We start from the raw sequence: 23,891 nt of genomic DNA, 5'->3' as shown, positions 1-23,891 counted from the left end.
CCCAGGGAAGGTGGAAGACGGAACCCGCGGCCCCATGTTGGCCGGTGTCGCGAAGGCTCAGTGGCCGCGATGGGGGCTGAGCGTCCTGTGGAAGGCCTGGGGGAAGAGCCCGCAGACTGGCCCCCCGGGGGCGCAGAGGCCATGACCCCTGACGTGGGGGCTGCCGGCCCTCGCTCTTCACAATGGGTCGTGCCACACTGGTGGCCGGCCGGGGGTGACAAAGGAGCCCACGGAGGGCCCGCTGTTTGCCCCCAGTCCGGAAGCGCTTTATTCGTCTACGCCCGCCTCTGCCAGGCAGCCGCTCGTGCCGGGCACTCCAGCACCCGGTGCATTCGAAATCTCTTGACCAAAATGAACATCCACGTGGGGACCCGCCGAAAGCGAGGACAGGGTCCCTGGGGGGCGGGGGCGGCAAGGAGCCCGGGTCCGAGCTTGTCCCCAAAGCCCCGGCACGGCGCGCGCCGATGCACTTGCTCTGGAACGCTGGGGTTAAACGCGCCGGCCACTTGAGTAATTAATTAGTTCATGATCATTTTCGTCTTTGCCCTGCGCGCAGCCTGGAGGGCCGGGCTCTCTCCCGTCTGCAGAGATCTCTGCAGAGAACGCCCCGCCCACCCGCTGCGGGCCCGCTCGAAGGGCTTGGAGTTTGCAGGAGCCTTTATTTAACCAAACCACTTGCTCTTTGCCCTTTAGCAGGCTGCTGCGGCCCCTGGGGTCACAGTCGCACGGGGTTGGGGGTGGGGTGGGGGATGGTCGCCGCCCGCCCCCCTTCCCCGGGGCCAAGGCGGCTCCGCTTCCAAAACCCAAGAACCAGGCTTTCTCTTTTACACGTGACCTGTTGGTGTGCCTTGGACAGGTCAGGGGCTCCTCGCCCGGGGCTGTGAATTCGTTTCTAACGTGTATTTCGATCCCTATTTTCCTATGACTGATGTTCGTTGTCAGCCTTTGCGTTTCATTTTATGCATCTACAAACGTGATTCAGAGGAGAAGGCTGGAGGCGTCCCCAGGCTGAGCACCCCAGAAGGAGAGGGGCATGCCGACGGGCTTTCTGAAGCTCGGCCCTTTGGAGAATTGAGAGCAGAAGGTGCGTACGGGGCACCTCTTAGTGGCCAAAGCCAACCATTACAGCCGAGTGTTTCCAGGAGGGAGAGAGAAAGGCATGAATGATTCGTGGCCCAGTGGATAGAGTGGAGTCTGGAAGACCTGAGTTCAGATGCAGCCTCGGGCATTTGCTAGCTGAGTGACTCTGGGCAAGTTACTTAACTGCGTTTGCCTCGGTTTCCTCATCTGTCAAATGAACTGGAGAAGGAAATGGCAAACCGCTCCAGTATCTGCCAAGAAAACCCCAAATGGGGTCACGGAGAGCTGGACACAGCTGTACAACAATGATAAGTCATAGACTTAAAACTGAAACATGGATTGAAAATCTCATTTAGTTTAACCTCTCCATTCTGGGTAAAATGAGGCCAAGAGAGGTTCAGTGCCCAAGGTCACATAGGGAATAAACCTAAAGAATGGGATCTGAACCCAGGTCCTCTGACTCCTGAGCTTCCTCCTACAAGGTAAAGTCAAGTCGAGCCATCATATGCCGCGTGGGGCCCTACTGTGCTTGAGGCAGCGTGAGGAGGCCGATGAGGAAGCCAGTGGGGTCTTCCAGAAATAAGGAGGCCGGGGGCCCCTGTGCTCCAGCCTGGTAGGAAGGAATCGAGTCAGGCGAGGGCAGGTCCCAAATCTGCTCGGCGTGTCGTAGCAAAAAGGGGGCTCAGAGATGGCTCAGTCTCGAGAGATGGGTCAGAGTCAGAATCGGTTCCGTTTAAGACGGCCGTCATCTCGTGCACACGAGGCTGGGGCCCCCACAAGGACGCCAATGACGGGAGGCAGCAGTCAAACTCAGATCTTCCTGGCTCAGAGTCTGGTGGCCTATTCTACTTTCAAACAGCTCAGATCCTTAGGAAGTTCTCCCTGACACCCAGCCTAAATTTTCCTCTCTATAGCTTCCACCCATGGTTCCCAGCCCTGCCCCCTGGGGTCGAGCAGAACTGAGCTAGAGGCCTCAGCCCTTCCCCACCCCACCCCAGTCTTCTCTCCTCCGGGATAAACACACCCAATTCCTTCCAGATGACCCGGCTCAAGACGCTTCCTCATCCTGGGCATAATGTCATGCTTCCAACACTGGTCCAGCTTATCGGCAAGCTTCTTAAGCCTTGGCCTGCAGCACTACACGGGTATCGCAGGGGTCTACCAGGCTGCAGCACAGGGGCCCCCGGCCTCCTCATTTCTGGAAGACCTCATTGGCCTCTTCACGCTGCCTCAAGCACAGTAGGGCCCCACGCGGCATATAATGGCTCGACTTGACTTTACCTTGTAGGAGGAAGCTCAGGAGTCAGAGGACCTGGGTTCAAATCCCATTCCTTAGGTTTATTCCCTCTGTGACCTTGGGCACTGAACCTCTCTTGGCCCTTCGCTGTGATCGTAGGCCTCTCCCCGTACCCCCATCCTCCTTCCTATCCAAGCCCCTCGCCCTCAGTGCGTGCTGCCTCCTCCACCTCTAAGGACTTCCCCAGGTGGTGGCTGCTGCGAACGTCCAACCTGCTGTTCTCAGAACTCATCTAGCCCCCTTGGGCCCTTCATTCCCCTCAAAATAATCATCCTGCGTTCCTGGAGCCCCGTGGCTAATGGGGCATCTAGGAGGGTGTTCATCAGCCCACTTCACAGATAGAGAGATGAGAGCAGAGGTTGAAGGCGCTGGGTCAGGGTCACCCGGGAGCATGTTGGGGTTCCAGCGCTGCATGCTCCTTCCCTTATGCCAGGTCGCCTCTCCGGCTTAGCTCACCCAGCCTGTGCAGGCAACGTAGTACCCTCCCTGCTCCAAGAGAATCTAGGTCTAATCAGCGACTGGTGGTCTTGGACAGACTTACTTCATCCAATTTGGGGGCTCAGATTTTTTTTTTGTTGGGGCAATAGGGGTCACAGTGACTTGCCCAGGGTCACACAGCTAGTAAGTGTCAAATGTCTGAGGCTTGAGGCTGGATTTGAACTCAGGTCCTCCTGACTCCCAAGGCCAGAGCTCTAGCCACTGCGCCACCTAGCTGCTCCAGGGGCTCAGATTCTTTTTTTTTTTTTTTAAGCATTTTATTTTGTTTTTTTCCCGGTAAGGCAATTGGGGTTAAGTGACTTGCCCAAGGTCACACAGCTAGTACATGTCAGGTGTTTGGTCTGAGGCCGGATTTGAACTCGGGTCCCCCTGACTTCAGCGCTGGTGCTCTATCCACTGCGCCACCTACCTGCCCTGAGAGGCTCAGATTCTTAAAGGCCAAAGTGGCAGATGCAGATTTGGGCTTGATTTAAGAAGATATTCTAACACAGGAGCTGCTCCCAAGTGAAATGTGCTGCCTCAGGAGGTGGTGAGCTCCCCACCCCTGGAAGGCTTCAAGAAGTCCTTGGATGACCATTTATGGGGAATGCCTCCTCAAGTAGGGTGTGGCATAGTGGAGAGAGTACTGGCTGCCCCTGCCACTTACTACCTGTGTGACCTTGGGCAGGCTGCAACCTCCCTCATCCCCCATCTGCCCTGGAACCAGGGGACTGGAGTAGATCCAGGATTAGCTGCCTCCAAGGTCCCTTCTGTCTCTGAAATCTGACAGCTTATTTTTACTTACATTTTGTCTTCCCCATAAGAATGTATGCTCCTTGAGGGTAGGAACTATCTTTTGCCTTTCTTGGCCTTGCTAGTGCTTAGCACAGGGCCTGGCACATAACACACACTTAATAAATGCTTGTTAGGCCAAATTGCCTCATTTCAGCTTGACAGTAACCCTGTGAGAGAAGTACCCTATGTATTGTGTTTTATAGATGAGGAAACTGAGTCACAGAAAGGATAAGTGACTTACCCAGGGCCACAGAGCTAATCCTCAGACTCTAAATCCAATGTTCTCTCCACTAACCCCCTCTGCCTCTCAGTTACACACATCTATTTCCCCCCCTTTTTAATTAAAAAAAAAAATTCTGGCTTTAACCAACAGCAGCTCGATGAGATCATCTCCACAGGCGAAGAAGAAGAGAAAAAGACGCCTTTGGAGTTAGGGTTGGAAGCTGCCCATCTGTGCCAGGGGCCCTTGCTTTTACTTTTGGGAAGTTCATCAGTTTGACCTGGTTTTTTTCACACCTGCCCTGGTTGTCCAAGTGTCCTCCTGACCTTTGTTCTGTCCTGTGCCTTTTTGTTTTTTAATTTCTAATTAAAAAAAAATTTTTTTTGACTAGGCAATGGGGTTAAGTGACTTGCCCAGGGTCACACAGCTAGCACGTGTTATGTGTCTGGGACCAGATTTGAACTCGGGTCCTCCTGAATCCAGGGCCGGTGCTCTATCCACTATACCACCTAGCTGCCCCTGTCCTGTGCCTTCTTAATACTTCCAGACCCTCTTTTCTTACTTTTCATCTACAATTCCCAGCATTGACTGCTCAGAGTGGATGGACCCTTAATGCAGGTTATCACTAGCTCAGGGAGAGTGGTTGTATTTGCACACACACAAACACACACACACACACACACACACACACACACACACACACACACACACCCACCTTCTCTCCTCACAACCTTGGTAAATGGGAGAGGAAGGAGCCTTGCAAACAGCACTGCCCACCTGGACTCTGAGGCAGGGTGTGTCTGGACCACACACGAACAGGGTCCGCGTGTAGGGGTGATTCACGGCGCCTGCCTTCCACTTGTGGGTCCAGCAAGCGGTGCCAATGGGACAGTGTGTCCACGGGTCACTGGGGGCCGGCTGGGGGTGGGGTGGTGGTTTTATTAGTTCTCTGCTTAGCCAGATCGTACGCTCAGATAGATGGATGAGCTAGCCAGGTTTGGCAGCCCCGTGCCTGCCTGTCCCTATCTGACCTGTGATTCTCCCCCCAACCCAAGTCTGGCCAAGTGTAGACGTGCCTTCCAGGTGGCTAATCTAGCCCGAGAGTGCTGTGTGCTTTGCCCATCTTTATGCCTAGGTCTCCAGGTCCTTCATGCTTCTAGCAAGGCCCCCGTCTGCCGCCTGGCTGCTCACCAATCTGTAGTCTCTAGGGGCTGCCAAGCGTGGGAAATGTCAGGCACTGGGGCCCCATAATCAGATAGCCAGCCAGTGCTTTTTGGCTACTTGCAGCCTGAGTTATTCTGCACAGATGGGATCTTGGGCACTGGATGACTTCACCCTCTGGGTCTGTGAACTGGAACTTTGGCCTTAATCGGCATTGGTTCTGGCCCCAGGTGTGGGTCCTCTGACCTCTCTCTAACAGCCTGGGAGGACGGGGAAGGTGGGTGTGTGGGGGTCATTTCCTGGGCACCACCATGGAGCGAGCCGTGTTCCAGTGGGGGGCAGGGGTCTGTAGGTAATCACCACCAAGGGGCACGTGGGGTGAGGAGGTGCAAGAGGGGCTGTGTCAGTGGAAGAACTGAGGCTGGGGAGGCCAGGGCACAGAACCCAGCTCCACGGTTCTCGCTCACGTGTCCAGAGAGGCACGGCTCTGGCCACTGCCCTGAAGGGGAGCACTTTGTGGGGACGTTTTAGAAATTGGACTTTAAGGGGCAGCTAGGTGGCACAGTGGGAAGAGCACTGGCCCAGAAGTCAGGAGGACCTGAGTTCAAATCCGGCCTCAGACCAAACACTTGACACTTATTAGCTGTGTGACCCTGGGCAAGTCACTTAACCCCGATTGCCTAAAAAAAAAAAAAAGAAATTGGACTTTGAAGACAGGACAAAAACCAGAGGAGAAGGGCATCAAAGTACACAGAAAACCAGAGGCACAATGAGAGCTGAACAGTTTAATTGTCTCCGAGGCCGATGTGGTGGGAGACCCCCCCCACCCCAAGGAGCCCTGCACCTGGAAGCACACGGGATGGCATTTCAGGGCTAGAGGAGAGGGGAAGGAGGGCAGTGGGGTGGGCTCATCAGCATCACTGGCTCCATCTCTTAGCACTCCTGTCTCCAAGGCCTGGCTTCAGCTCCAACACGTTCCTGCCTGGTTCCTAGGGGACACAGAACCAGAGGGAACCTAGCTGTGTCGGGAGAGGAGAGCCCTAAGGCAGGGCAGAGTAGGGCGGCGAGGCCCCATTTGGCATAGGGTTACGGGAGGACTGTCCCAGGCTCCATGGGGGCTGAGGAGGTCTGGGGACCCTGAATGGAGCCAAACAGATGAGGGGGAGGAAAGAGGATGAACTGGGGGTTGCCTGGGCCCCATCACCAGTCTGGAAATTAAATAGCAGAAGAAAAGGCCGCCCTGGGACCCTGGGGCGACTCCAGTCAGAGTTCCTGGGCATGGCGGCGCAGCATGGCAATGGTCCCTAGCAGCGGGTAGCTGTCCCGGCGCCAGTCCCCAGGGGCTGCTGCCCACTGGCTGTGAGCGAGGGCCACGGTCCGGAGGAGTGGCCTCCGCCTACTTGTTCTTCTTGAAGAAGCTGAAACGCTTTTCACGATCCCGTTCCTTGCCCTCCTTGCTGCGCATGATGACAGGCCCCTCTATGTTGGCGGGGGACACTGGGGGCATGGTCATGGCCCGGGTCATGCCCCGGGAAGCACTGGGCACCACCGGCTCCTCGGGTTCTGCGGAGGCCGGAGAGGCCGCGGCGATGGCGGCGTTCACCACCCGGAGCCATGAGCTCATCTCTGCCTGTGGGGTGGGGGGGAGAGGAGGCAGGCATAGGTCAGAACACGAGCAGGCCCAAGGGCCACATCCACAGGATTAAGAAGCAGCTGATGCTTGTCGAATCCTAACAAAGCTGCCCCCAGCCCCAGGATTCCAACTTCATTATGGGCCCCACTGAACAGTGGGCACGTCCAAGTTTAACCACACCACAGGCCCCCAGACTCAATATACCCACTGCCCTCCCCTAACATCCTAACTTCCTCATATACGCCTCGCCAGAACAACAGGTGTGTCCATGAACTCACATTTCCCACAGAGGCAGGGGGCGTGTCCAGGAGATGGGATCCCAGCCACAGCCTCTAGCTAGCCACTGCCCCCAGGGCCATTCCTCACATTTCCCACAGAAGCAGCAGGCATGTTCACGCACTCAACCCATGTGGTCTCAGGACCACAACAACCAGCCAATCAGAAAGCAGCACCACCATGATGCCCGCGCAGGATGCGGACCCACAACAACAGGGACTTTCCCTAAGTAGGCACCCACCTGCTCAGGAATAGCAAAAGCTGTCTTTTGGTGAACTGATGACAAAGACGCTTATTATAATGTCATCATCATACATACCTGCAGTCCCCTGTCATCCCCCCGCCCCCATGGGTTTTTTTGTATGCATTGTGGGTAATTGCATGCACAGTTCCACGGAGGCTAGGACCCCTCCCCTTTACCTTATCCCTTAACAAACCCCTCCTGCCTTTTTCATATTCATAATTTCTGGGGTGTAATCAGCATCATTACACTACAGATTGCCTGTGTTGTCTTACTAAGTTGCTGGTTCCTGTTAGAACTCAGCCCGTCGGAGGTGTTCATTCCAATAAATGCCTGTACTTGGAGTGGCTCGACTCTGAATTCTTTGAGACGACCCCCACCACACCATGAAACCGCAACAATTGTTTAAAAAAAAAAAGCCTGTGGTCAACACATCCCATGCAGAACTGACAAAGAATCCTCATGGCTCACTGGCGTGTACAGAGAATTTGCAAAAGGCAAAAAGTAGAAATTGTAAATAATCCTTTGCAATGATATTCGACCTCTCCAAAAAAATCAAAGAACTACTGACCCAAAAAACCAACCAAGATGACATAAGAGCGTTGGCGGGGCCTGGGAGAAGCAGGCTCGGGCTTCATGGCCGGTCCCTGAAACATCGGTGTCCTTTCACTAATGAAATATGGCTTCCTGTCACGGCCTGGCTGGTCACTTTAATCAGGGGCCCGATAAAGGTCCCACATCCCAAGATCAACATGGAATTCTCACCCATATGTGACCAAAGGTCAAGAGCTAAGTGGTGAAGATGGGAATGGTTTCAAAGGAATTGCAAACTGTTAACCACTCTAGGAAAGTCTGCTGTGAATCACGCACAAGAGAAATTAAAATGAAGTTTCACCTCCGACCTGGCCAGTCGACACAAAGAGTTTACTCGGGGGGAGATTGAGGTGGCGAGAGAACAGACCTTCTGCCCGCCCCCCGGTAGGTGGAGTCAGGAATCGTCAAAGAAACCACCCCAAAGCTGGAGCAGTGCCCAGTGCCCTAGGACAAAGTACAAAGGCCTCTGTGGGGCTTTCACTCACACACCTCTCCCTTCTGCCCTATCACAATCCAGCAAGCCTGGCCGGTCCCTGTTTTAGACACGCTGTCTCTCTCTCCTTAGCTCCCTCCAAGGCTCTCACACAAAGAAGGCTGCTACACTCCTCTGTCCTCCAGCCAAAATGACTTTGCACTGACAGTCTATGTATTCTGCATTTACTTGTCTATGTCTGTGTTGTTTCCCCTTAGCAGAAGGGCTGGGACTAATTCTTTTTTGTCCTCAGTCCCTAGGACAGGCTTGGCATATAACAGGTGCTTAATACATGGTTGGTGAATTGAACTGAATGGGTTGCAATCCGCACTGCTGAAGGGACTCAGCCACGTCATTGAGATCACAGAAGGAAACATTTTTGTGACTATTCTTTACACGAACTAGCAGCACATTGCAAGTGGCTGACACATACTAAGAAATGGGACACAGAACACAAGGAAAGGAAGGAAGAGGCAGAGAAAAGAGGAGAAGGAGGATGACAGAAGCTGTGGAATTCCAGAACATGGGAGGGGAAAAACAAGGGAGGCCGAGGCCAGGGAGTTTGCTCACCTCGTCCTTGGCCTGGAATAAATACTCCTTTCCATCCTGTAAACTGCGGAGGAAGAAAGAAACTTAGGGCAGAGCTCGGACCGGCCGTCTGCCAGGTAAGGCTCAGTGGACGGCTGTCCAGCTGGGGAAATCAGCTGAGAGGCAGCCTGCATAGCCCCTGGTAGGTAACCAGGCAGGCACCTTCCTGCACATTCCTCAGATTCTGTGAGACTGTGGCGTGGGAGGAAGTGGGCCTGGGCCTCTCCCACGCCAAAGAGCCCTCGCTGCCCACACGGACATCTCCTCCAACAGGCAGGCAGGGCCCAGGCCGCCTCGGGGAGCACTGACTGCCCTCTCCCCGACACCTCTGGAAGCTGGTAGGCGGCTGGCAGAGGGCAGATCTGAAGCCCTCCTGGGGCCACGTTCTCCCCACTGCCCTGCCCTCCAGGCCGCTGGCCCTCGCCAGAGCTCCTTCGCACCCCAGCTGTTGGCCCTACCTCAGCTTGAAGACATGCTTGCGTTTCCGGTAGTCCAGGGCCACGCTGCCCTGCGCTCTGGCCAGGCTGACTGGCACCTCCCCGTGGTAGGGCAGCCCGATGTTCGCGGCTCGGGCATCCTTGTAGAAGCCGAGGGTGCTGCGGCGCAGGACACAATACACAGTCTGCCATGACCTGAGAAGCACGGAGGGTGCTCGGGTGAGGATGCTGGCCTCGGGGGACATGCCATCACACGCGCTCGGGGGCCAGCTTCCATCTCATCTCATTTCATCTTTAAACTTCTCTGTCCTGACTCGCCCCGGGCCCAGAGGATTTTATATGTGGTGGCATCTCCTCATTTTAGAGACGAGGAGCCTAGGGGCAGGTGGGTTTGGCGTTGCACACACTGGGAGTGCCACACTCAGGTCCAGGGGCCACAGCTCCCAAAAGGCATTAACAACCTCGAGCACGTCCAAAAAAGGGTGACCGGAACAGCAGCCGAGAGCCTCCGAGGGCCCCAGGGCCCTCCAGGAGGACCGACCCCGGCCCCCAGCTGCACAGAGGAGGAGAAGGCACCAATGAGCAGGGCCGAGGAGCCGCTCGGCCGGCTGGGGTCTCTGCTTGGAGCGTGTCACCTCGGCAAGGCTCTTTCTGGTGCTGGGGGTCATGATTTAAGAAGGCCAGCAAGGATGGGGAAAGGCCTTGGGATCACGCTATGAGGCTGAGGACAGAAGGACTGTCTGAATGTCGGAGGGGCATCACGAGAAAGAGAGACTCATTCCATCCACTCCCCTCGGCCCAGGAGAGGAACAGCGCGAAGAGAGGCAATCTGGGCCTGATCTCTCAGGAAACGAGGGCTGCCCGTGGAGGCAGCCAGGCCCCTGCAGGCGGAGGTCCTCAAGCAAGGCCGGCTGACCAACAGTGACTTTCAGGGCCTCAGATCCTGGGGCTCCAGACTCTCCGCTTTTAGCATACATCATCCGTCAAAGGGGCCAGTCACAAACTACGGCCTCCCCACCACGTCACCAGCCCCGTCCCCGGCCCCCGGGGACCTCCCCGCCCAGCGTCCCGCAGGGCCCCTGGTACCTGTTGGCTGCCTTCTTGCCAAAGGCCTCCATCTCCTGCTTTCGGCAGAGCAGGCCCTCCATCTGCTCCTGGGCAGAGAGCTCGGGGCCGCGAGAGGGCAGCGTGGCAGCATAGGCTGATTCAGATGCCCTGCCCTGGGGCATTGGCGAAGGGGCAGGGCCTCGAGCCCGGCTCTGCTTCTCTCCCCGAGGTCCATTGGCTGCCTCCCCCGCCCCGGGGGCCTAGGGAGAAAGGCCAGATTTCTGTTACCGTGGGCGAGATGCAAGGGCACCTGGCCTGGAGCTCCCGGGTACCCAGGAGACACCCTCTCACACTCTCCCTGCTTTCCCCCTGCCCTGTCCTCTGCCCCTTTCCTCCCCCAACAGGGGCCCCATGTGCGGGGCAGACTCACGGGCCCTTCTGGGGAGCTGCTCTGGTCCAGTCTCTGTTGCTCCAACCGGGGCTGCAGAAACAACAGCAGGGGGGATGTGGGCAGGAAGGTCAAGGGCCCGAGGGGGTCAGTGAACCAGGGTGCGAGGGGTTACCTGTGAGGATTCCGTATCGGTGCAGACGCCGTTGACCGCAACCGGCCCCCCGGAGGACGGCAACCGGGGCTGGGTCCTGGGAGAGCAAGAGATGCCCCCGTGACCTTTAGCCCCGAGGGCCCCCTCCCCGCTCCCGGCCCCTCTCCCTGACAGCGACCCAGCTCTAACCCAAGATGGGAGGCCTCCAGGGCTGTCTGGCCATCCACGCGATCCCTGTGGGGAGGCGCTGCTGGGGAAACCGAGGCTGGAGGCGCCTTCCTCCTCTGCTCTTCCTCTTCCTCCTGCTCCCGCCGTCTCTGCTGCTCCTCCTTCTCCTCCAGCTGCCAGAGAGCCCAGAGTTCAGGGGTGAAGGCCTCCGACACCAGAAGACAAGGTGGGGAGAGGAAGCTCGCGGCTCCGAAAGCACAAGAGCCGCTGGCCCCCGGAGACTCGCAGGCCGAGAATGAGGGACGTCAGAGGCGCCACAGAGCCGGGGTCTTTAACTATCACTCGGGGAAGCACAGAACATCCCAAGCGGCAGCGAAGGCCACAAGAGGCTCCTCCATCTCTACCTGAGGGCGCAGCGGAAAGGGCCGGGGCGGGGGCAGGGGGACCCAGCGGAAAGGGCCGGGGCGGGGGCAGGGGGACCCAGCGGAAAGGGCTGGGGGGCCCTCTCCACTTACCGCGGTGAGCTTCTCCAGAGCGCTGAAGCGCTCCTCCCAGGAGGCAGCCGCTTTCTGGAAGGCCTCGTGTCTCTTGATGAGGGTCTCCACCTCATCAACGGTGCAGCCCAGCTCCGCGCTTCGCACCAGGGGCTCCTGGCTGCAGAGCCAGGCCTCGGCCACGCCGGCATCTCGGCCAAACACCAGCACTTCCAGAACTGTAAGGGGGGGGGCGCCGGGGGGTCATGTGAGCTGGGGACAAGGCAGGGGAACTGCCACACCTCGTCTCCGGGACCTTGGGCCCCCCCCCCGGGCTCAGTCTCCCCCCCCGTAACCCCCGGGGGGGCCTGCCCCCCACTGCCTCCCCCGGGGCCTCCTGCTGCCCGTGCCAGGCCTCCAGGACGGCAGGCTCGCGGGAAGCCCGCCTCGTGGCTCGGGGTCCGCCACGACTCACCGAGCTGAAGCCATTCCACCTTCTCCTGCCATTTGTCGGACGTCTCCTGGCGCCTCGCCTGCAGCTGCGACAGCTTCTCTGAGATCTGGGGGCACAGAGACGACTGAGCGGGGCCCCTGGGGCCTCAGAGATCGGCTCGAACCCCACTTCTGCAGGGCCCCCCCACCCGCCTGCTCCCAGGGCCGTCCCTCCCACATCACCTCCGTCTACATACTACGGCCCTGGTTACTGGTCTGTTATCTGCCCTATCAGAGTGTAAGCTTCCTGGGGCAGGGACCGTGGCTGCTGCTTCTCCGTATCCCCAGAGCTTGGCATAGGGCCTGTCATACAGTAAGAGCTTGATAAATGTGGGCCGACTTGTGCTGGGGCAATGTTGGCGCCTGAGCTCAAGCCAGAGGCTGCTCTTGCAGAGCGGGGGAGGGGAGGCCCCGGCGGTCACCTCCTCGGACGCATAGTGGTTCCTGGCCAGCAGCTCCTGGCCCAGGCAGATGCAGGAGGAGAAGCGGTCGGCTCGGGCCTCGATCTCCGCTTTGATGCCCTGGTGGTGCTTGATCATCAGGTCAGCAGAGGACACATCCCTAGGGAGCGCAGGACACTAAGTCTCCTGGGCCCCCAGAGCCACAAACTGGCCACGGGCCCAGCCCTCCAGCCCTCCGGCCCTCCGGCCCTCCAGCCCTCCGGCCCCGGAGCTCACCGGGGCCGCTCCTGGGCGTCCATCTGCAGGTTGACCCCATCCATCCACAGCATGAGCTCCCGGACGGCCTGCAGGAAGCGGAACTTGTCCCCCGTGTCCAGGAGCAGCTGGCGTCGTCCGGCGGAGCTAGCTTGTAACTGGGCCCAGGCCTCGGCCACAGCCTGCACGTGGTGGCCGATCTCTTCCGCCTTCTCCCCCGCGTAGGCCTTCTGTAGGCGGTGGCCATCATCCTGCACCTGCTGCACCTGCAGAGCCCCCGAGGCAAGGGTCAGGGTGTCCCCCTCCCCCGCCGGCACCCGCTGGTAGCCTCACCCTCTCCCCCAGTCTCGGCGGCAGGGTGAGGGCAGAGATGGGGGCGAAGGGAAGGCTCGGGGGAGCCCGGCGTTTGCCGCCCCCATCTGTCGGGCCCGCCCTCAGCCGCCTCTGGCCACGGGGTCGCACCTGAGCGCTCAGCGCCTGGATGTCGTGCTCATAGGCGCAGTGTCTGCGCTGCAAGGCCTCGGCGGAATTCAGGTCTCGGCCGGCCCCGTCGGGCAACTGCTGCTGCTTGTGCTGGATCCGTGCCAAGGCCTGCCGCGCCCCATGGAGGAAGCGCTGGAGCTCGTGGGCAGCAGCCAGGACCTGGCCCCGGGTGTCTAGTAACTCCAGGAGGTCAGCCCAGGCCTCGTTGAGCCCGTCCTTCCACTCGGCCACCGTCGCCCTGGCGGCGTGGCCCCCGGTGATCAGCCCGTCGGCCAGGGCGTTGGCGCCGTCCACCCGCTCCTGACCGATGGTGCTGGTGTCTCGGGAGAACTCTCGGAACTTGTCCCGCAACATCTGGTACAAGAAATACAGGAGGCCTTACCGGGGGCCCCCGCGCCCAGAGCTCTCCGGGGCCGGCCCGGCCCCTCAGGGCACGCCCGCTCCAGGACGCCCTCCAGGAGTCTGGGAGCGCCTCCTGGGACGCCACTCACCGTGACGCCACTCACCGTGACGTGCTCGTAGTCCTGGCCCAGCTCGTGGGACGCGGCCACCACCTCCCGCTCCTGGATCCACTGCTCCAGGTCGTCCAGGTCCCGCCGCAGCTGGCATAGCCGCTGGTGCTCCAGCAGCCGTCCGCGCCTCTCCACAGCCAGCTCTTTCAGGCTGGCGTACAGCTTCTCCACCTGGGCTTGGCGTACCGTCAGCCGGTCGCTGCGGGGGCGGAGGGAAGGCCGGAGATAGAGGGCAGCCCGGGCCGGCCAAAGGTTCTCCTCTGGTCCCTGGGGCTCCCCGTGGCCCATCTCCAGCCCCACCTCCTTCAGTCACCGTCCGAGGCCGCCAGCGCCTCGCCTGCCCACCCCAAAGGGCAGACTTGGCAACGCCCAGATCGGTGCCTTCATCTATTTAGGAAACGCCCCGTGAGAAGCCATCTTCTACCCCCCTCATTCCAGCGAAGGAGCCCGAGGCCGGGAGGCCAGAGGATCGGCCCGGGGCTGCCCGCGGGGCTCCCCCACCAGCCACCTCACCTCTCCGGATGCTGGCCGTCAATCATGTCCTGGCTGCTGGCCGCCAGCTGGCGGACGGTGTGAGCGTAGTCAGCCAGCGCCTGTTCCAGGACCTGGTGCTTCTTGACCTCTGCCTGAGCGCTCAGCTCGTCCTGGGGGAGGGAACGGATGGCGGGTGAGGGACTGAAGGGCCAGGGCCAGGGCGCAGCCTCCACCTGGCCGCGGCTCTCACCTTGGCCTTCTCTTGGCCCATCATGTGCAGCTCCTTCTCCCCCATCCAGGCCTCGGCCTCCGCCGCATCGCGGTAGAACTGCTGGGCCCGGAGCGCGTCCCGGAGGCGAGCCCCACGCTGCTCCAGCTCCTGGCCCAGGCGCCTCCACAGCTCCTGGAGCTCCGCCACACGGGCTGCCAGCTCTGGGCCCGCTGCTGCCCCCAGAGCCTGCTGCCGCTCCCTCAGGTCTGCGATGCGGGGCTCGTGGCCCTGGACCTCCTTCTGTAACGTCTGCGTGGGGGAGGAAGGACCGAAGTCATGCCACCACGAGAGCCCCCGGGCACGGCCCGACGCCCTCTGGGGTCGGGCCACCCCCCGGCTCTGGAGCTGGAGAAGCACTTGCCTGGTTCTTCTTCATGAGCAGCTGGACGCTGGGCAGGTCCTTGCCGTGCTCCATGGAGCTGGCCATCGGCAGCCGCTCGGTCACCCACAGCTAGGGGAGGAAGGGGCAGAGGCATCAGGGGACGGCAGGGCCGGGAGCGGAGTTCCCTGGGCTCCGGGAGGAAGGGTGGCAAAGCAGAAGGTGGTTCTGGAATGGGGTCGTCGAGGACACCGAGGCCCAGGGAAGGCAGCCCCCCTCCCAGGCCTCCCCCCCAGGACTCACGATCTCATCTTCCACATCGCGATGGAACTGGTGCTGCTCGCGGGAGGCTAGCAGGCGGTTGCAGCGCTCTTTCAGGGGCTTGTACAGGGCCCGGAACTTCTCCTCCACGGCTCGCGAGGTCCTCTCCACCTCTCCGGCCCCGTGCTCCTCCTGGGCCAGCGCCTTGGCCTGGGCCTGGATGGCCTCCACCTCCTTTTCCCTGACAGCCATTTCCCGTTCCAGCATCTGCCGGGCCACGAGGGGGGCGGCCGTGAGTCCGGGGCCCTTCGGGGAGCCCCTCCCCCCACCCCCACGCTCGGCCTGGCCCTCCCCGGCCCCCTGCAGCACCTGCTGCTTTTTCAGGAGGATGTTGACGCTGGTCAGGTCCTTGCCGTAGTCGTCCGAGTGCAGCTGGGCCTGCAGGGTGCCCAGCCAGCTCTCCAGGGCCGAGCAGCTCTGGGAAAACAGCTCCGCTCGGTTGGCATCGAAGAGGCTCCGGGCTTTGGCCTGCGTGGTGTTTTCCAGCTCCTCCCATCGCTTGTGGAGGGCCTCCAGCTTCTCCCCTACCAGGGGCTTCAGCTCGGGCTTCTCTGATGTCAGTACCTTCCCTTCCTGGTGGGGGTGGGGTGGATTTAGGGAAAGAATTAGAGGCCACCACTCCCAAGATCTGAGTCACAGGGCCACAGGCTTAGCACTCTGTTCTGGGGAAACTGAGGCCCAGGGAGGGGAAGACAGATGGGGAGAAAGTAGCAGAGCTGGACTTCCCTCTAGGTGCTCTAACTTCTCTGGCACTTTTCTAAACCCGCAGCAGCGCCGCACCAAGGGGACAGGTCGTAGGACCCTTACTGAGACCCTTGCAGAGAGTATGTCTGTGTATGCCGATCCTCCTCTCCGCCGTCCTTCAGGGCCTCTCTCATCTCCTTCCTCCAAGGACCCTCCCCTCCCAGGCTGTCTGAGTCTCTCTTGACGACCCCACCCCCACCGCCAACTGGCTTCTCTGGACTCCCACATGACGTAGCCACCAAACCCCTCCTTGTCTGTCTGGGCCCAGATTGTTTCAGGTAGATCCATCTTGTCTTCCTACTTAGACTAAGGTCCTCCTGGTCTTCTGTACCCCCAAACACCCATTCAATTGGACCTGACTGTAAAATGCCTTGAGCATTTGAGGTGAAGGTGAAATACTTGGGATGGGAGATCAGTGATGGCAGAGCTCAGGAGTGCGTGGCTGTGATCCTGGGCCAAAGCTGGGACTCTGTCCCCAGTGGGTAATCCTTACTTTCCAACATCCCCTCTTCCCAAGATGAATAAATAAGCATTCATTGAGCGCTTGCTATATACCAGGCACAGTGCTAAGTGCTAGGCGGTGCAGCGGATGGAGCTTTGGGCCTCGGAGTCGGGAAGACCTGACTAGATCTGGCCTCTGTGACCTTCTGATGGCCTTGGTTTCCCCATATGTAAAATGGGGATAACAGTAGGCCCCACCTCCCAGGGCTGTTGTGAGCATCTAATGAGATAATGTCTGCAAACCTTAAAATGCTGCAGAATGCTAGCGATGATGATGACCGACAGAGGAGCCTCTCCCCAGCCCACCCCTCACCCGGTCAATCTTGTCCAGCCAGTCCTTGTTTGCCGCCAGCTCGGCCATGAATGCCTGGTGTTTCTGCCACTTGGTATGCAAGTTTCGAGCCTCGTCATAGGACACGTCTTGGGCCGTCAGCATCTTCTCATCAATCCACAGCGTCAGCTGGACCAGGCAGGAAAGAGCCATTCAGGAAGAGGGTCAGGAAGGGCAAGAAAGAGCATACATTGTGAGGGAGAGACTCAAAGGGGACGGCAGATGGAGGTGGGCGTGGACCCGTCTGGCATTACTACCAGGCACCAGGCCAGGTCCCGAGGATACAGATGAGGAGACAATGTTCTTTTAGGAGGAAATCTTAGGTACAGATAGATACACAAACGATACATCATCACGTAGGTGAGATGAGAGGGGCTCAGTCTATGTCTGTCTGGCGGAGGGGGGCAAGGAGCAGGCGCACGAGGGGCCACGCACCCACCTCGTGGCACTCCTGTAAGAAGTGCTGGCGCTCTCGGTTGTCCCGGAGACGGCGGAGAAGCTGCCGGGCGGCCTCCTGATTCTTGCTGTGCCTGTAATGATGGCCGGCCGCCCGTGACCTCCTGGCCTGGCACTAGCTGAGACGCCCGACCTGCCCAGGCCCCTGGAGGGTGGTGGGCCACGGGCCCTGGGACGCAGCCGACCTGGGGCCTGCCCCCCCCCGCCCCCGCTCCTCCCCGCCTCCCTCCCTCCCCTCCCAGGCCCAGACCCAGCCACCTCTTCTCAATCGAGTCTGCCTTCTCCTGGATCTTCTCTGCGTGGATGTTGCCACCCGCCACCAGCTGATGCCCCGCTTCCAGAAGCCCCCGGATCCGCTCCCCATTGGCATCCATGGTGCTCATGAAATCCTCCAGCTTTTTGATGGCGGCATCGGCAGCTTGGAGGGTCCCTGGCATCTCCGTGTGAGACAACACGTACTCCTGGGAGGGGAGAAGAGATATCAGCAGCCGCTCAGGCCTCCTCTGGCCTTGGAAACCCGGGCAGGGGCATCTGGGGGGGGAACGGGCTTGGTTCGAGGAAGGGGGTGAAGGGTGGCGGCAACACCCCATAAGGGGAAGCCTCAAAAAGCAGCGTGGAACTTGGGTCCTTCGGGTCCCTTCTGATGCTTCTTCACAGATGCTGGAAGGGACCTCAGAATCTAACTCCAACCCTGCCCTCATTTTTTTTATAAGTTTTTTTTTTGGGTGAGGCAATTGGGGTTAAGTGACTTGCCCAGGGTCACACAGCTAGTGTGTGTTATGTGTCTGAGGCTAGATCTGAACCTCCCCTCATTTTGTAGACGAGGAAACTGCGGCAGAGTAGAGAAGTGACTGGCCGGAGTCCTCCTGACTTCAATCCTCAAGGCTCACCCCATCTGCTTCGCCACCTCTCATTTCTTCCCCTGACGGCTTTTTTCCAGCATTCCCCGCCCCTTCTCTCATGCGGCCCTCATCCCCCCCCAGACCCTCATCCCCCCATTTCTGCCCCAGTCTCTCTCTCTCTCTCCTTCCTCCCCTTCCCCCTTGGAGGCCTCTGCCTTCTGGGACCATCTCACCTGGCTGCTGAGCACGCCCTCAGCCTGTCGAGCATCCCGCAGAAACCCTTGCAAGCCGTGGGCTTGGGCCAGCCGGGCCTGGCGGCTCTCCCACATGCGACCCAGTTCTTCCCAGCCGGTCCCCAAAGCCTCCAGGCGCTGCCTCAGGAAGAGACACTGGGGATCGGCCTGGTCGCGGGTCACCTCCTCTCCCACGGCGCGAAGCCGGCTGTACTCGCCCTTGGCTCGCTCCACCTCGTCCCGCAGGGCCGCGTGTTGGGCCAGGAGCGCCTCTGCCTCGGGAAGGGTGGCCGGCCCTTCTTCGGACGCCACAGCTGTCTGGGTGCGGCCCAGCCACGCCTGGAAGTCGTCTAAGCTCCGAAGAAAGTCCTGCAGCCGCCGGGCCTCACCCAGTGACTCCTCCCTGCGACGCATGGTGGCACGCAGGCCCTCCCAGCCGTCTTGGACCTCGTGGAGCCGGGCCTCGATGGCAGGGGCCTGTGCGGGGTGGCCGGAGGCCAGGGCATGCGCCTCCTGGGCCAGGGCTCCCACTCGGGTTCCAATGGCCTCCAGGTCGCGTTCTGTGCCGGCCAGCTTGCGCTGAAGGGCCAGCACTCCAGCGAGGTCATTGCCCAGGCCCTGGGTGGACTCGATCACTTTGATCTTCTCCCTCATCCAGGCCTGGGTCTCTGTGCACTCCAGGTGGTAGTTCTGGATGCTCAGGGCAGAGGTCAGGGCTGCCTTTTTGCCATCTGCCAGGGTCCGGAATTGCTGCCACCTTGGGGAGGAGGGATAGGTGTTTGCGAGCTCTCTGGCCCCAGTGGGCACGTCTGGGAGCACCCCTTTCCCCTGCCTTGGCCTTTACCTTCTCCTTTTTGGCTCTGGTGGCTCTGCCTCTGCCCCCTCCCCCACTCCCTGCCCATCCTGCCTGCCCTCGTCCGAGGGCCCCTCTGTCTGCCTGCCTGAGTCAGCTCTCGGCCTCTCCTCCCTCCAATCCGGTCCGCTCTCGGCAGCCCCAGCCCCGGCCTCACCTGTGGTTGAGCTGCTTCTGGGTGGCGAGGATGCTATCCCTGCCAGGTGGCTTGGCCTCCAGCAGCTGCTGGGCAATGCTATTGACTGCAGTGACGCGGGCAGCCAGAGCATTCATTTCAGGCTCCAAAGTCTCAAACCTGCCCAGTGCAAGAGCAGAGGCTCTGACTCTCCGGGGACTGGTGGAAGCCCCTGCGGAGCTCTCACCCCACCCGCAGGAACTGGGGCTCTGGGGGCGGTGGTGGCAGGAGTGCCCTTTGCGGGGCCAACATCTAGCCCCCCCACCGAGTTTAGAGCTGCCGGAATGCTCGGCAAGGAGCAGTGCGGGGGGCAGGCTAGCCTACGTCCACTCCTGCTGACCTCGGGTCAGGCCTTAACTGCGGGTGGGGCAGGGCCCCAGGAAGTGCTTACCGCTGCTGCACCACCTCCAGATCCTCCAGGCGCTCAGGTAGGGTGAGCCCATTGAGCCACTGCTCCTTCTCATCCACCCAGAGCCCACAGGCGCTCGCCTCGCTGAGCATGGTGTAGTGCGCCAGGGCGGCTTCCAGGGCCCGGGCCCGCTCACCGGCTCGCGCCTGCAGCTCCTGGTAGCGGCGCTCCAGCGCGGGCAGCCAGCCCCGCACCTCGGGGGCGTGGGCCACGGCAGCCGGCAAGGCTGCGGCCTGTTCCCTCAGCGCATCCAAAGCAGCGCGGTGGCTCCGCATCTCCTCCTCCAGGGCCCGGTGCTGCTTGGCTAAGGCCTGGGTGGAGAACTCGTCATGGCCCAGCTCCGGGCTGGACACCAGGCGCAGGGCGTCTACCAGCCACGTCTCCATGTCATGCGCCTCTGCCTGGAACTGGTAGAGGCTGGAGGCCTGGGCCAGATCCCGGGCCCGCCCTTCCGCCAGGGCTTCGAGGCGCTCCCACTGGGCCTGCAGCTCAGCGCCTCGTGCGGCCGCCTGCTTCGCTCCCGGATGGCCTTCTGTAACCAGCTGATGACCCTGCTCCAGCGTGAGCTTCAGCGGTCCAAGGCGGCCGCTCATTTCGTCTCGGAGGGCCGCGTGTTTGCTGAGCAGCCGCAGAACGCCGGTGAGGTCGCGGCCAGGCTCGGCCGATGCCAGGAGGTGCTGCTGCTCTCGGATCCAGGCCTCTGCCTCTCCCACTTCCCAGAGGAAGCGCCAGAGGCGGCGGGACTCCTCCAGCTGGGCCCGCCGTGTGGCTGCCAGCTCGCAGAGGCCCTCATAGCTCTGCTGCAGGGCGTCCACACGCTGGGACACAAGCTGGGGGTCACAAGGCTTATAGCCTGGAGAGGGGAGGGAAGGGAGGAGAAGGGCCACTCAGCACCTCTTCTCCCTCTCCTGCAGCCCCCAGGCTTCTTTCTGCCCTCACCCCCCAGCCTCTCACCTGCCCCAGGGTCACTGAACCGAAGTGCCGAGGCACTGACTGCTCGGACCCGCTCGGCCTGCACGGCGATGTCAGCTTCCACCAGTTCATGCAGCTGAAGCAAGTCTTCCACGCCGGCCAAGTGCTTGCCCAGGTCCTGAGACCGTAGTCGGCCCTGCCAGAGACACAGGATGCTTGGCCCATCACCCTTCTATCCCAGCCTGGCCCACGCCCTCGGCCTGCCAAACCACCCTGGGCCTGTTGTCCTGGATAGGAGTGACCATCCTGGCAGCTCGGGGCCTTCTGTTCTCTCTCACTCCTCCGTCCCTTGGCCAGGGACTCTCCCTGGCTCTGTCCCTGCCATGGGGTGAGAGTGGTCAGTGTCCACTGCCCCAGGTTCTCTGCCCTTCTCCTCTTTAGGCCCTCTCCCCACCCCTATCCCTGCCACAGGGGCACAGGTGGTCACTGCCCCAGGCCCCCAGCCTTCCCCCCTTCAGGCCCTCTCCCAGGCTCCGTCCCCGCCACAGGCGGTCAATGCTCATTGCCCCAGGCCCAAGGCCCTCCCTCCTGGGGTGCTGCCCATACGCACCCTCATCTCCTCCATCCAATCCATGAGGTAGAAGAGGTCTTGGAAGACCTTTTGCAGCTCGAGGTTGATAAGCAGCCGCTCACGCCGCGCCGCCACCATCTGCCGCAGGAAGTCCCACAGCCGGGCCACGTTGTGCTGTCGGGCCGCCACCCGCTTGATATCATGGTAGCGCTCGGCGGCCAGCTCCGCAGCCACGGCATCCACGGCCTGCACGCGCCCGCTGTAGGCCACGATATCGGTCTCGATGGCTTCGTGCTTCCGCACTGCAGCCTCCACGGCCGCCAGCTCCAGGCCAAAGTTATCCTGCAGGAGAGAGGATGGGGAGGGTAGTCCCCGGTCCTGCGGCCCATGCGCCCGTCCCCTGCCCCGCCTTCCTGCTGGTGGGCTGGCCGCCTTGGATGTCCAGCCTCCAGCTACCCCTTCTTTTCTCAGTGCTCCCCACCGACCTGGGCCACAAGGCGCTGATTCTCGCTAAGCCAGGTCTCCCGCATAGCAGCCTTGCGGTCAAAGCGGGCGGCCAGCTGCTCCAGCTTCTCCTGGCGGATCAGCTCGGTGCGCAGCGCCAGCTCCCGCTCGTGTTCCGCTTTCTCCAGACGTTCCCAAGCCTGCAAGGATCAGGGCCCAGTCAGTGGCAACAGAGAGGAAGGAGGGTCACGGAGGGCCCTGGGATGGCCGCCAGGTCTGGGGAGGCCGGCCCCTTGGCGGCGTTCTTACAACTGGCGGCGACAGCCGCCCGTGACACGTTCAGAGAGGGGCGTCCGACCAAGGAGAGGGAGGCTGCCAGACAGAGCGCCAGGCGCCCAAGGAGTCAGACTCGCTGGGCTGAGCGGGGAGGGCCCTCGCTGCCACACGTACCTTGTTGATGTCCGAGACGAGCCGGCCCTCCCGCGGGGCGTACACCTTCTGGTTGTTGGCACGCAGTCTGCTCTGGATGGTGAAGAGCAGGACTTCCAAGTTCCCTTTCTCGGTGAACCTGAGGGCCGGGGGAGGGGAGAGCGCTCAGGACGAGGCCCCGCCGGCGCCCGCAGGTCCCCCCCCCTCCCCCCACACAGGGCAGGGCAGGGCGGCTTACTTGGGCGGCTTCTCCACCGTGCGGTAGGAGTTGAAGGACTGCAGCTGATTCTGCACGCCGCTCAGGGAGTTGGCCAGCTGCCGGTCATTGAGGGTCGCGATGGTCTGCTCGATCCACTGCAGCAGCTCAGAGGCCAGAACCTCGTATTTCTCCACCAGGCGCTCGGCTTCCAAGGCGTAGTCCAGCACCTGGGCGGGAAAGCCAAGGGGGGCTGCCCGGTCCTTCCGCAGAGACCTCCCCGTGCCCCGGGAGCCCAGGCGTGCCCTCTGTGGCCAGGTCTCCTTCCGCCCCAGGGCGCCCTACCTTGCCGATGCGCTTGCCTTCCACGGCGAGGGCCTTCATTTTGGAGAAGTAGTGGTAGTACGTGGCCACGTAGGTGATGATGGATTTTTCGTCAGGCTGGTCCACATTCACATCTGGGGAAGAAGGCCAGGCATGTTGGAGGCCCGGGGCCCGGCGCCAGAGGGAGGGCATCTACTGCCCTTCTGCCTGCACCTCCTCCGAGAACCCTGCCTGTTGTCCTCCCTGCTCTCGGCCAACCTTTCAGGCAGGACCTCTGGGCAGTACTTCATAGGTCAAATTGGCAGTTAAGTCATTCAGCCTGAAAGGCCACGGGCAAGTTAACAGAGGTCATTTTCTCAGGGCCCTTGGTGCCTGAGCAGTTCAGAGGAGAAACAGTGTACCCAGCACCCTTGGGAAGGAGCACAGTGTCCCTGGGCTAGGAAGAAGTGATGGAGATGGCCTGGGGGCGGACTGGCTGGCGGGCCTGGGGCCTCAGGCTCTGCAACTTTCTGGAGCCCTGCCTCATGAGGCAGGCCGGCAGTGCGGGGGCAAGGCCGCTCCCAGGGTCCATCTCAGCGCTGGGTCAGGGCTTCTCTCTGACTCCAAACTAAATGTTCAGTGCTGGGGTGAGGAAGGCAACTGACCGCGGCTTCCCCATGAGGGAGACGCCAGAAGACCTTAACTGGGCCCGCTTTGGACTCTCGGAGATGTTGGCTAGGCCAGAGAGTGTAGAAACCCTGGGAGAAAGTGAGGGCAGTTTTGCCTCCCCAGCGAGCCTCAGGCCTGTTCATTATTCTCTGTAGCCAGTAGGCCAAAGGCCACCCAGAACCCTGTCCCATAGCGCTCCCCCGTCAGACTCTCTGGCACCCGAAGCAGACGCAGGACCTCAGACCACGATCCAGCCCCTCCCCCCATCCCGCCCACCTTCTGGGTCCAGCAGCTTGGTGAGGCCCAATTCCTTCTCTGCCAGGTTGAAAACATTCTGTAGGTTGTAGTGGGCATTGCACTTTCTCAGAGTCTCAAACTCCAACAGGTCTGGCCTGGATGATGAGGGAAGAAGGGTCCCGAGACCATGAAAAGAGGGGCCTTAGCACCCAGGGAGCCACCACGCCCCACCCCCTCCCTCTGCTCGACTCCCCCCACACACCGGTGTTTGTGCACGATGGCATTGAAGGCCAGCCCATCTCTCCAGCTGGTGGTGAAATTGTGTACGTTGACATTGGGGTACCTGTGAGCAAGGACCAAAGAGAAGGCCGCCTTTCTCGCCTCTGTGGGGAGAACCATGGAGGCACACACGGCCCCCGCCTCCACACCCTCAGCTTCAAGCTGGTGCTCATGGCTGTGCCCGGCCCCCTCCTCCGCACCCTCAGCCTCGAGCTAGTGCCCACGGCCACACCCGGCCCCCTCCCTGGTGCTCTCAGCCCTGAGTTGGTGCCCATGGC

At 60.9% G+C, this 23,891-nt stretch overlaps 1 protein-coding gene across 5 annotated transcripts in view; it reads right to left on the bottom strand.

Annotated features, from left to right (window-relative positions):
* Nucleotides 1–5,800: 5,800 nt before the first annotated feature.
* SPTBN2 (spectrin beta, non-erythrocytic 2) overlaps nt 5,801–23,891 on the bottom strand; it is a 46,757-nt gene continuing 28,666 nt past the window's right edge. For all 5 annotated transcript variants that reach the window (XM_027856014.1, XM_027856016.1, XM_027856015.1 and 2 more), the window contains 32 exons: nt 23,597–23,677; nt 23,374–23,489; nt 22,471–22,583; nt 22,168–22,355; nt 21,951–22,068; nt 21,542–21,700; nt 21,096–21,398; nt 20,528–20,681; nt 19,556–20,426; nt 19,147–19,284; nt 18,137–18,893; nt 17,320–17,522; nt 17,045–17,135; nt 16,588–16,734; nt 15,339–15,602; nt 15,012–15,236; nt 14,751–14,840; nt 14,369–14,638; nt 14,158–14,288; nt 13,639–13,843; nt 13,112–13,486; nt 12,671–12,915; nt 12,416–12,554; nt 11,977–12,061; nt 11,544–11,740; nt 11,050–11,201; nt 10,882–10,957; nt 10,749–10,799; nt 10,358–10,578; nt 9,293–9,466; nt 8,817–8,859; nt 5,801–6,660 (listed from right to left, as the gene is read on the bottom strand). In XM_027856014.1, the coding sequence (XP_027711815.1) occupies nt 6,427–6,660; nt 8,817–8,859; nt 9,293–9,466; nt 10,358–10,578; nt 10,749–10,799; nt 10,882–10,957; nt 11,050–11,201; nt 11,544–11,740; nt 11,977–12,061; nt 12,416–12,554; nt 12,671–12,915; nt 13,112–13,486; nt 13,639–13,843; nt 14,158–14,288; nt 14,369–14,638; nt 14,751–14,840; nt 15,012–15,236; nt 15,339–15,602; nt 16,588–16,734; nt 17,045–17,135; nt 17,320–17,522; nt 18,137–18,893; nt 19,147–19,284; nt 19,556–20,426; nt 20,528–20,681; nt 21,096–21,398; nt 21,542–21,700; nt 21,951–22,068; nt 22,168–22,355; nt 22,471–22,583; nt 23,374–23,489; nt 23,597–23,677 (6,616 nt within the window). In that variant the 3' untranslated portion in view covers nt 5,801–6,426. The remainder of the gene's footprint in view (nt 6,661–8,816; nt 8,860–9,292; nt 9,467–10,357; nt 10,579–10,748; nt 10,800–10,881; nt 10,958–11,049; nt 11,202–11,543; nt 11,741–11,976; nt 12,062–12,415; nt 12,555–12,670; nt 12,916–13,111; nt 13,487–13,638; nt 13,844–14,157; nt 14,289–14,368; nt 14,639–14,750; nt 14,841–15,011; nt 15,237–15,338; nt 15,603–16,587; nt 16,735–17,044; nt 17,136–17,319; nt 17,523–18,136; nt 18,894–19,146; nt 19,285–19,555; nt 20,427–20,527; nt 20,682–21,095; nt 21,399–21,541; nt 21,701–21,950; nt 22,069–22,167; nt 22,356–22,470; nt 22,584–23,373; nt 23,490–23,596; nt 23,678–23,891) is intronic.

The sequence above is a fragment of the Vombatus ursinus genome, unplaced genomic scaffold, assembly GCF_900497805.2.
Source record: "Vombatus ursinus unplaced genomic scaffold, bare-nosed wombat genome assembly UNPS02011369.1, whole genome shotgun sequence".
NCBI classification, from domain to species: domain Eukaryota; kingdom Metazoa; phylum Chordata; class Mammalia; order Diprotodontia; family Vombatidae; genus Vombatus; species Vombatus ursinus.
Note: the sequence above shows the minus strand (reverse complement) of the source record. Positions and strands in the feature narration are given on the sequence as shown.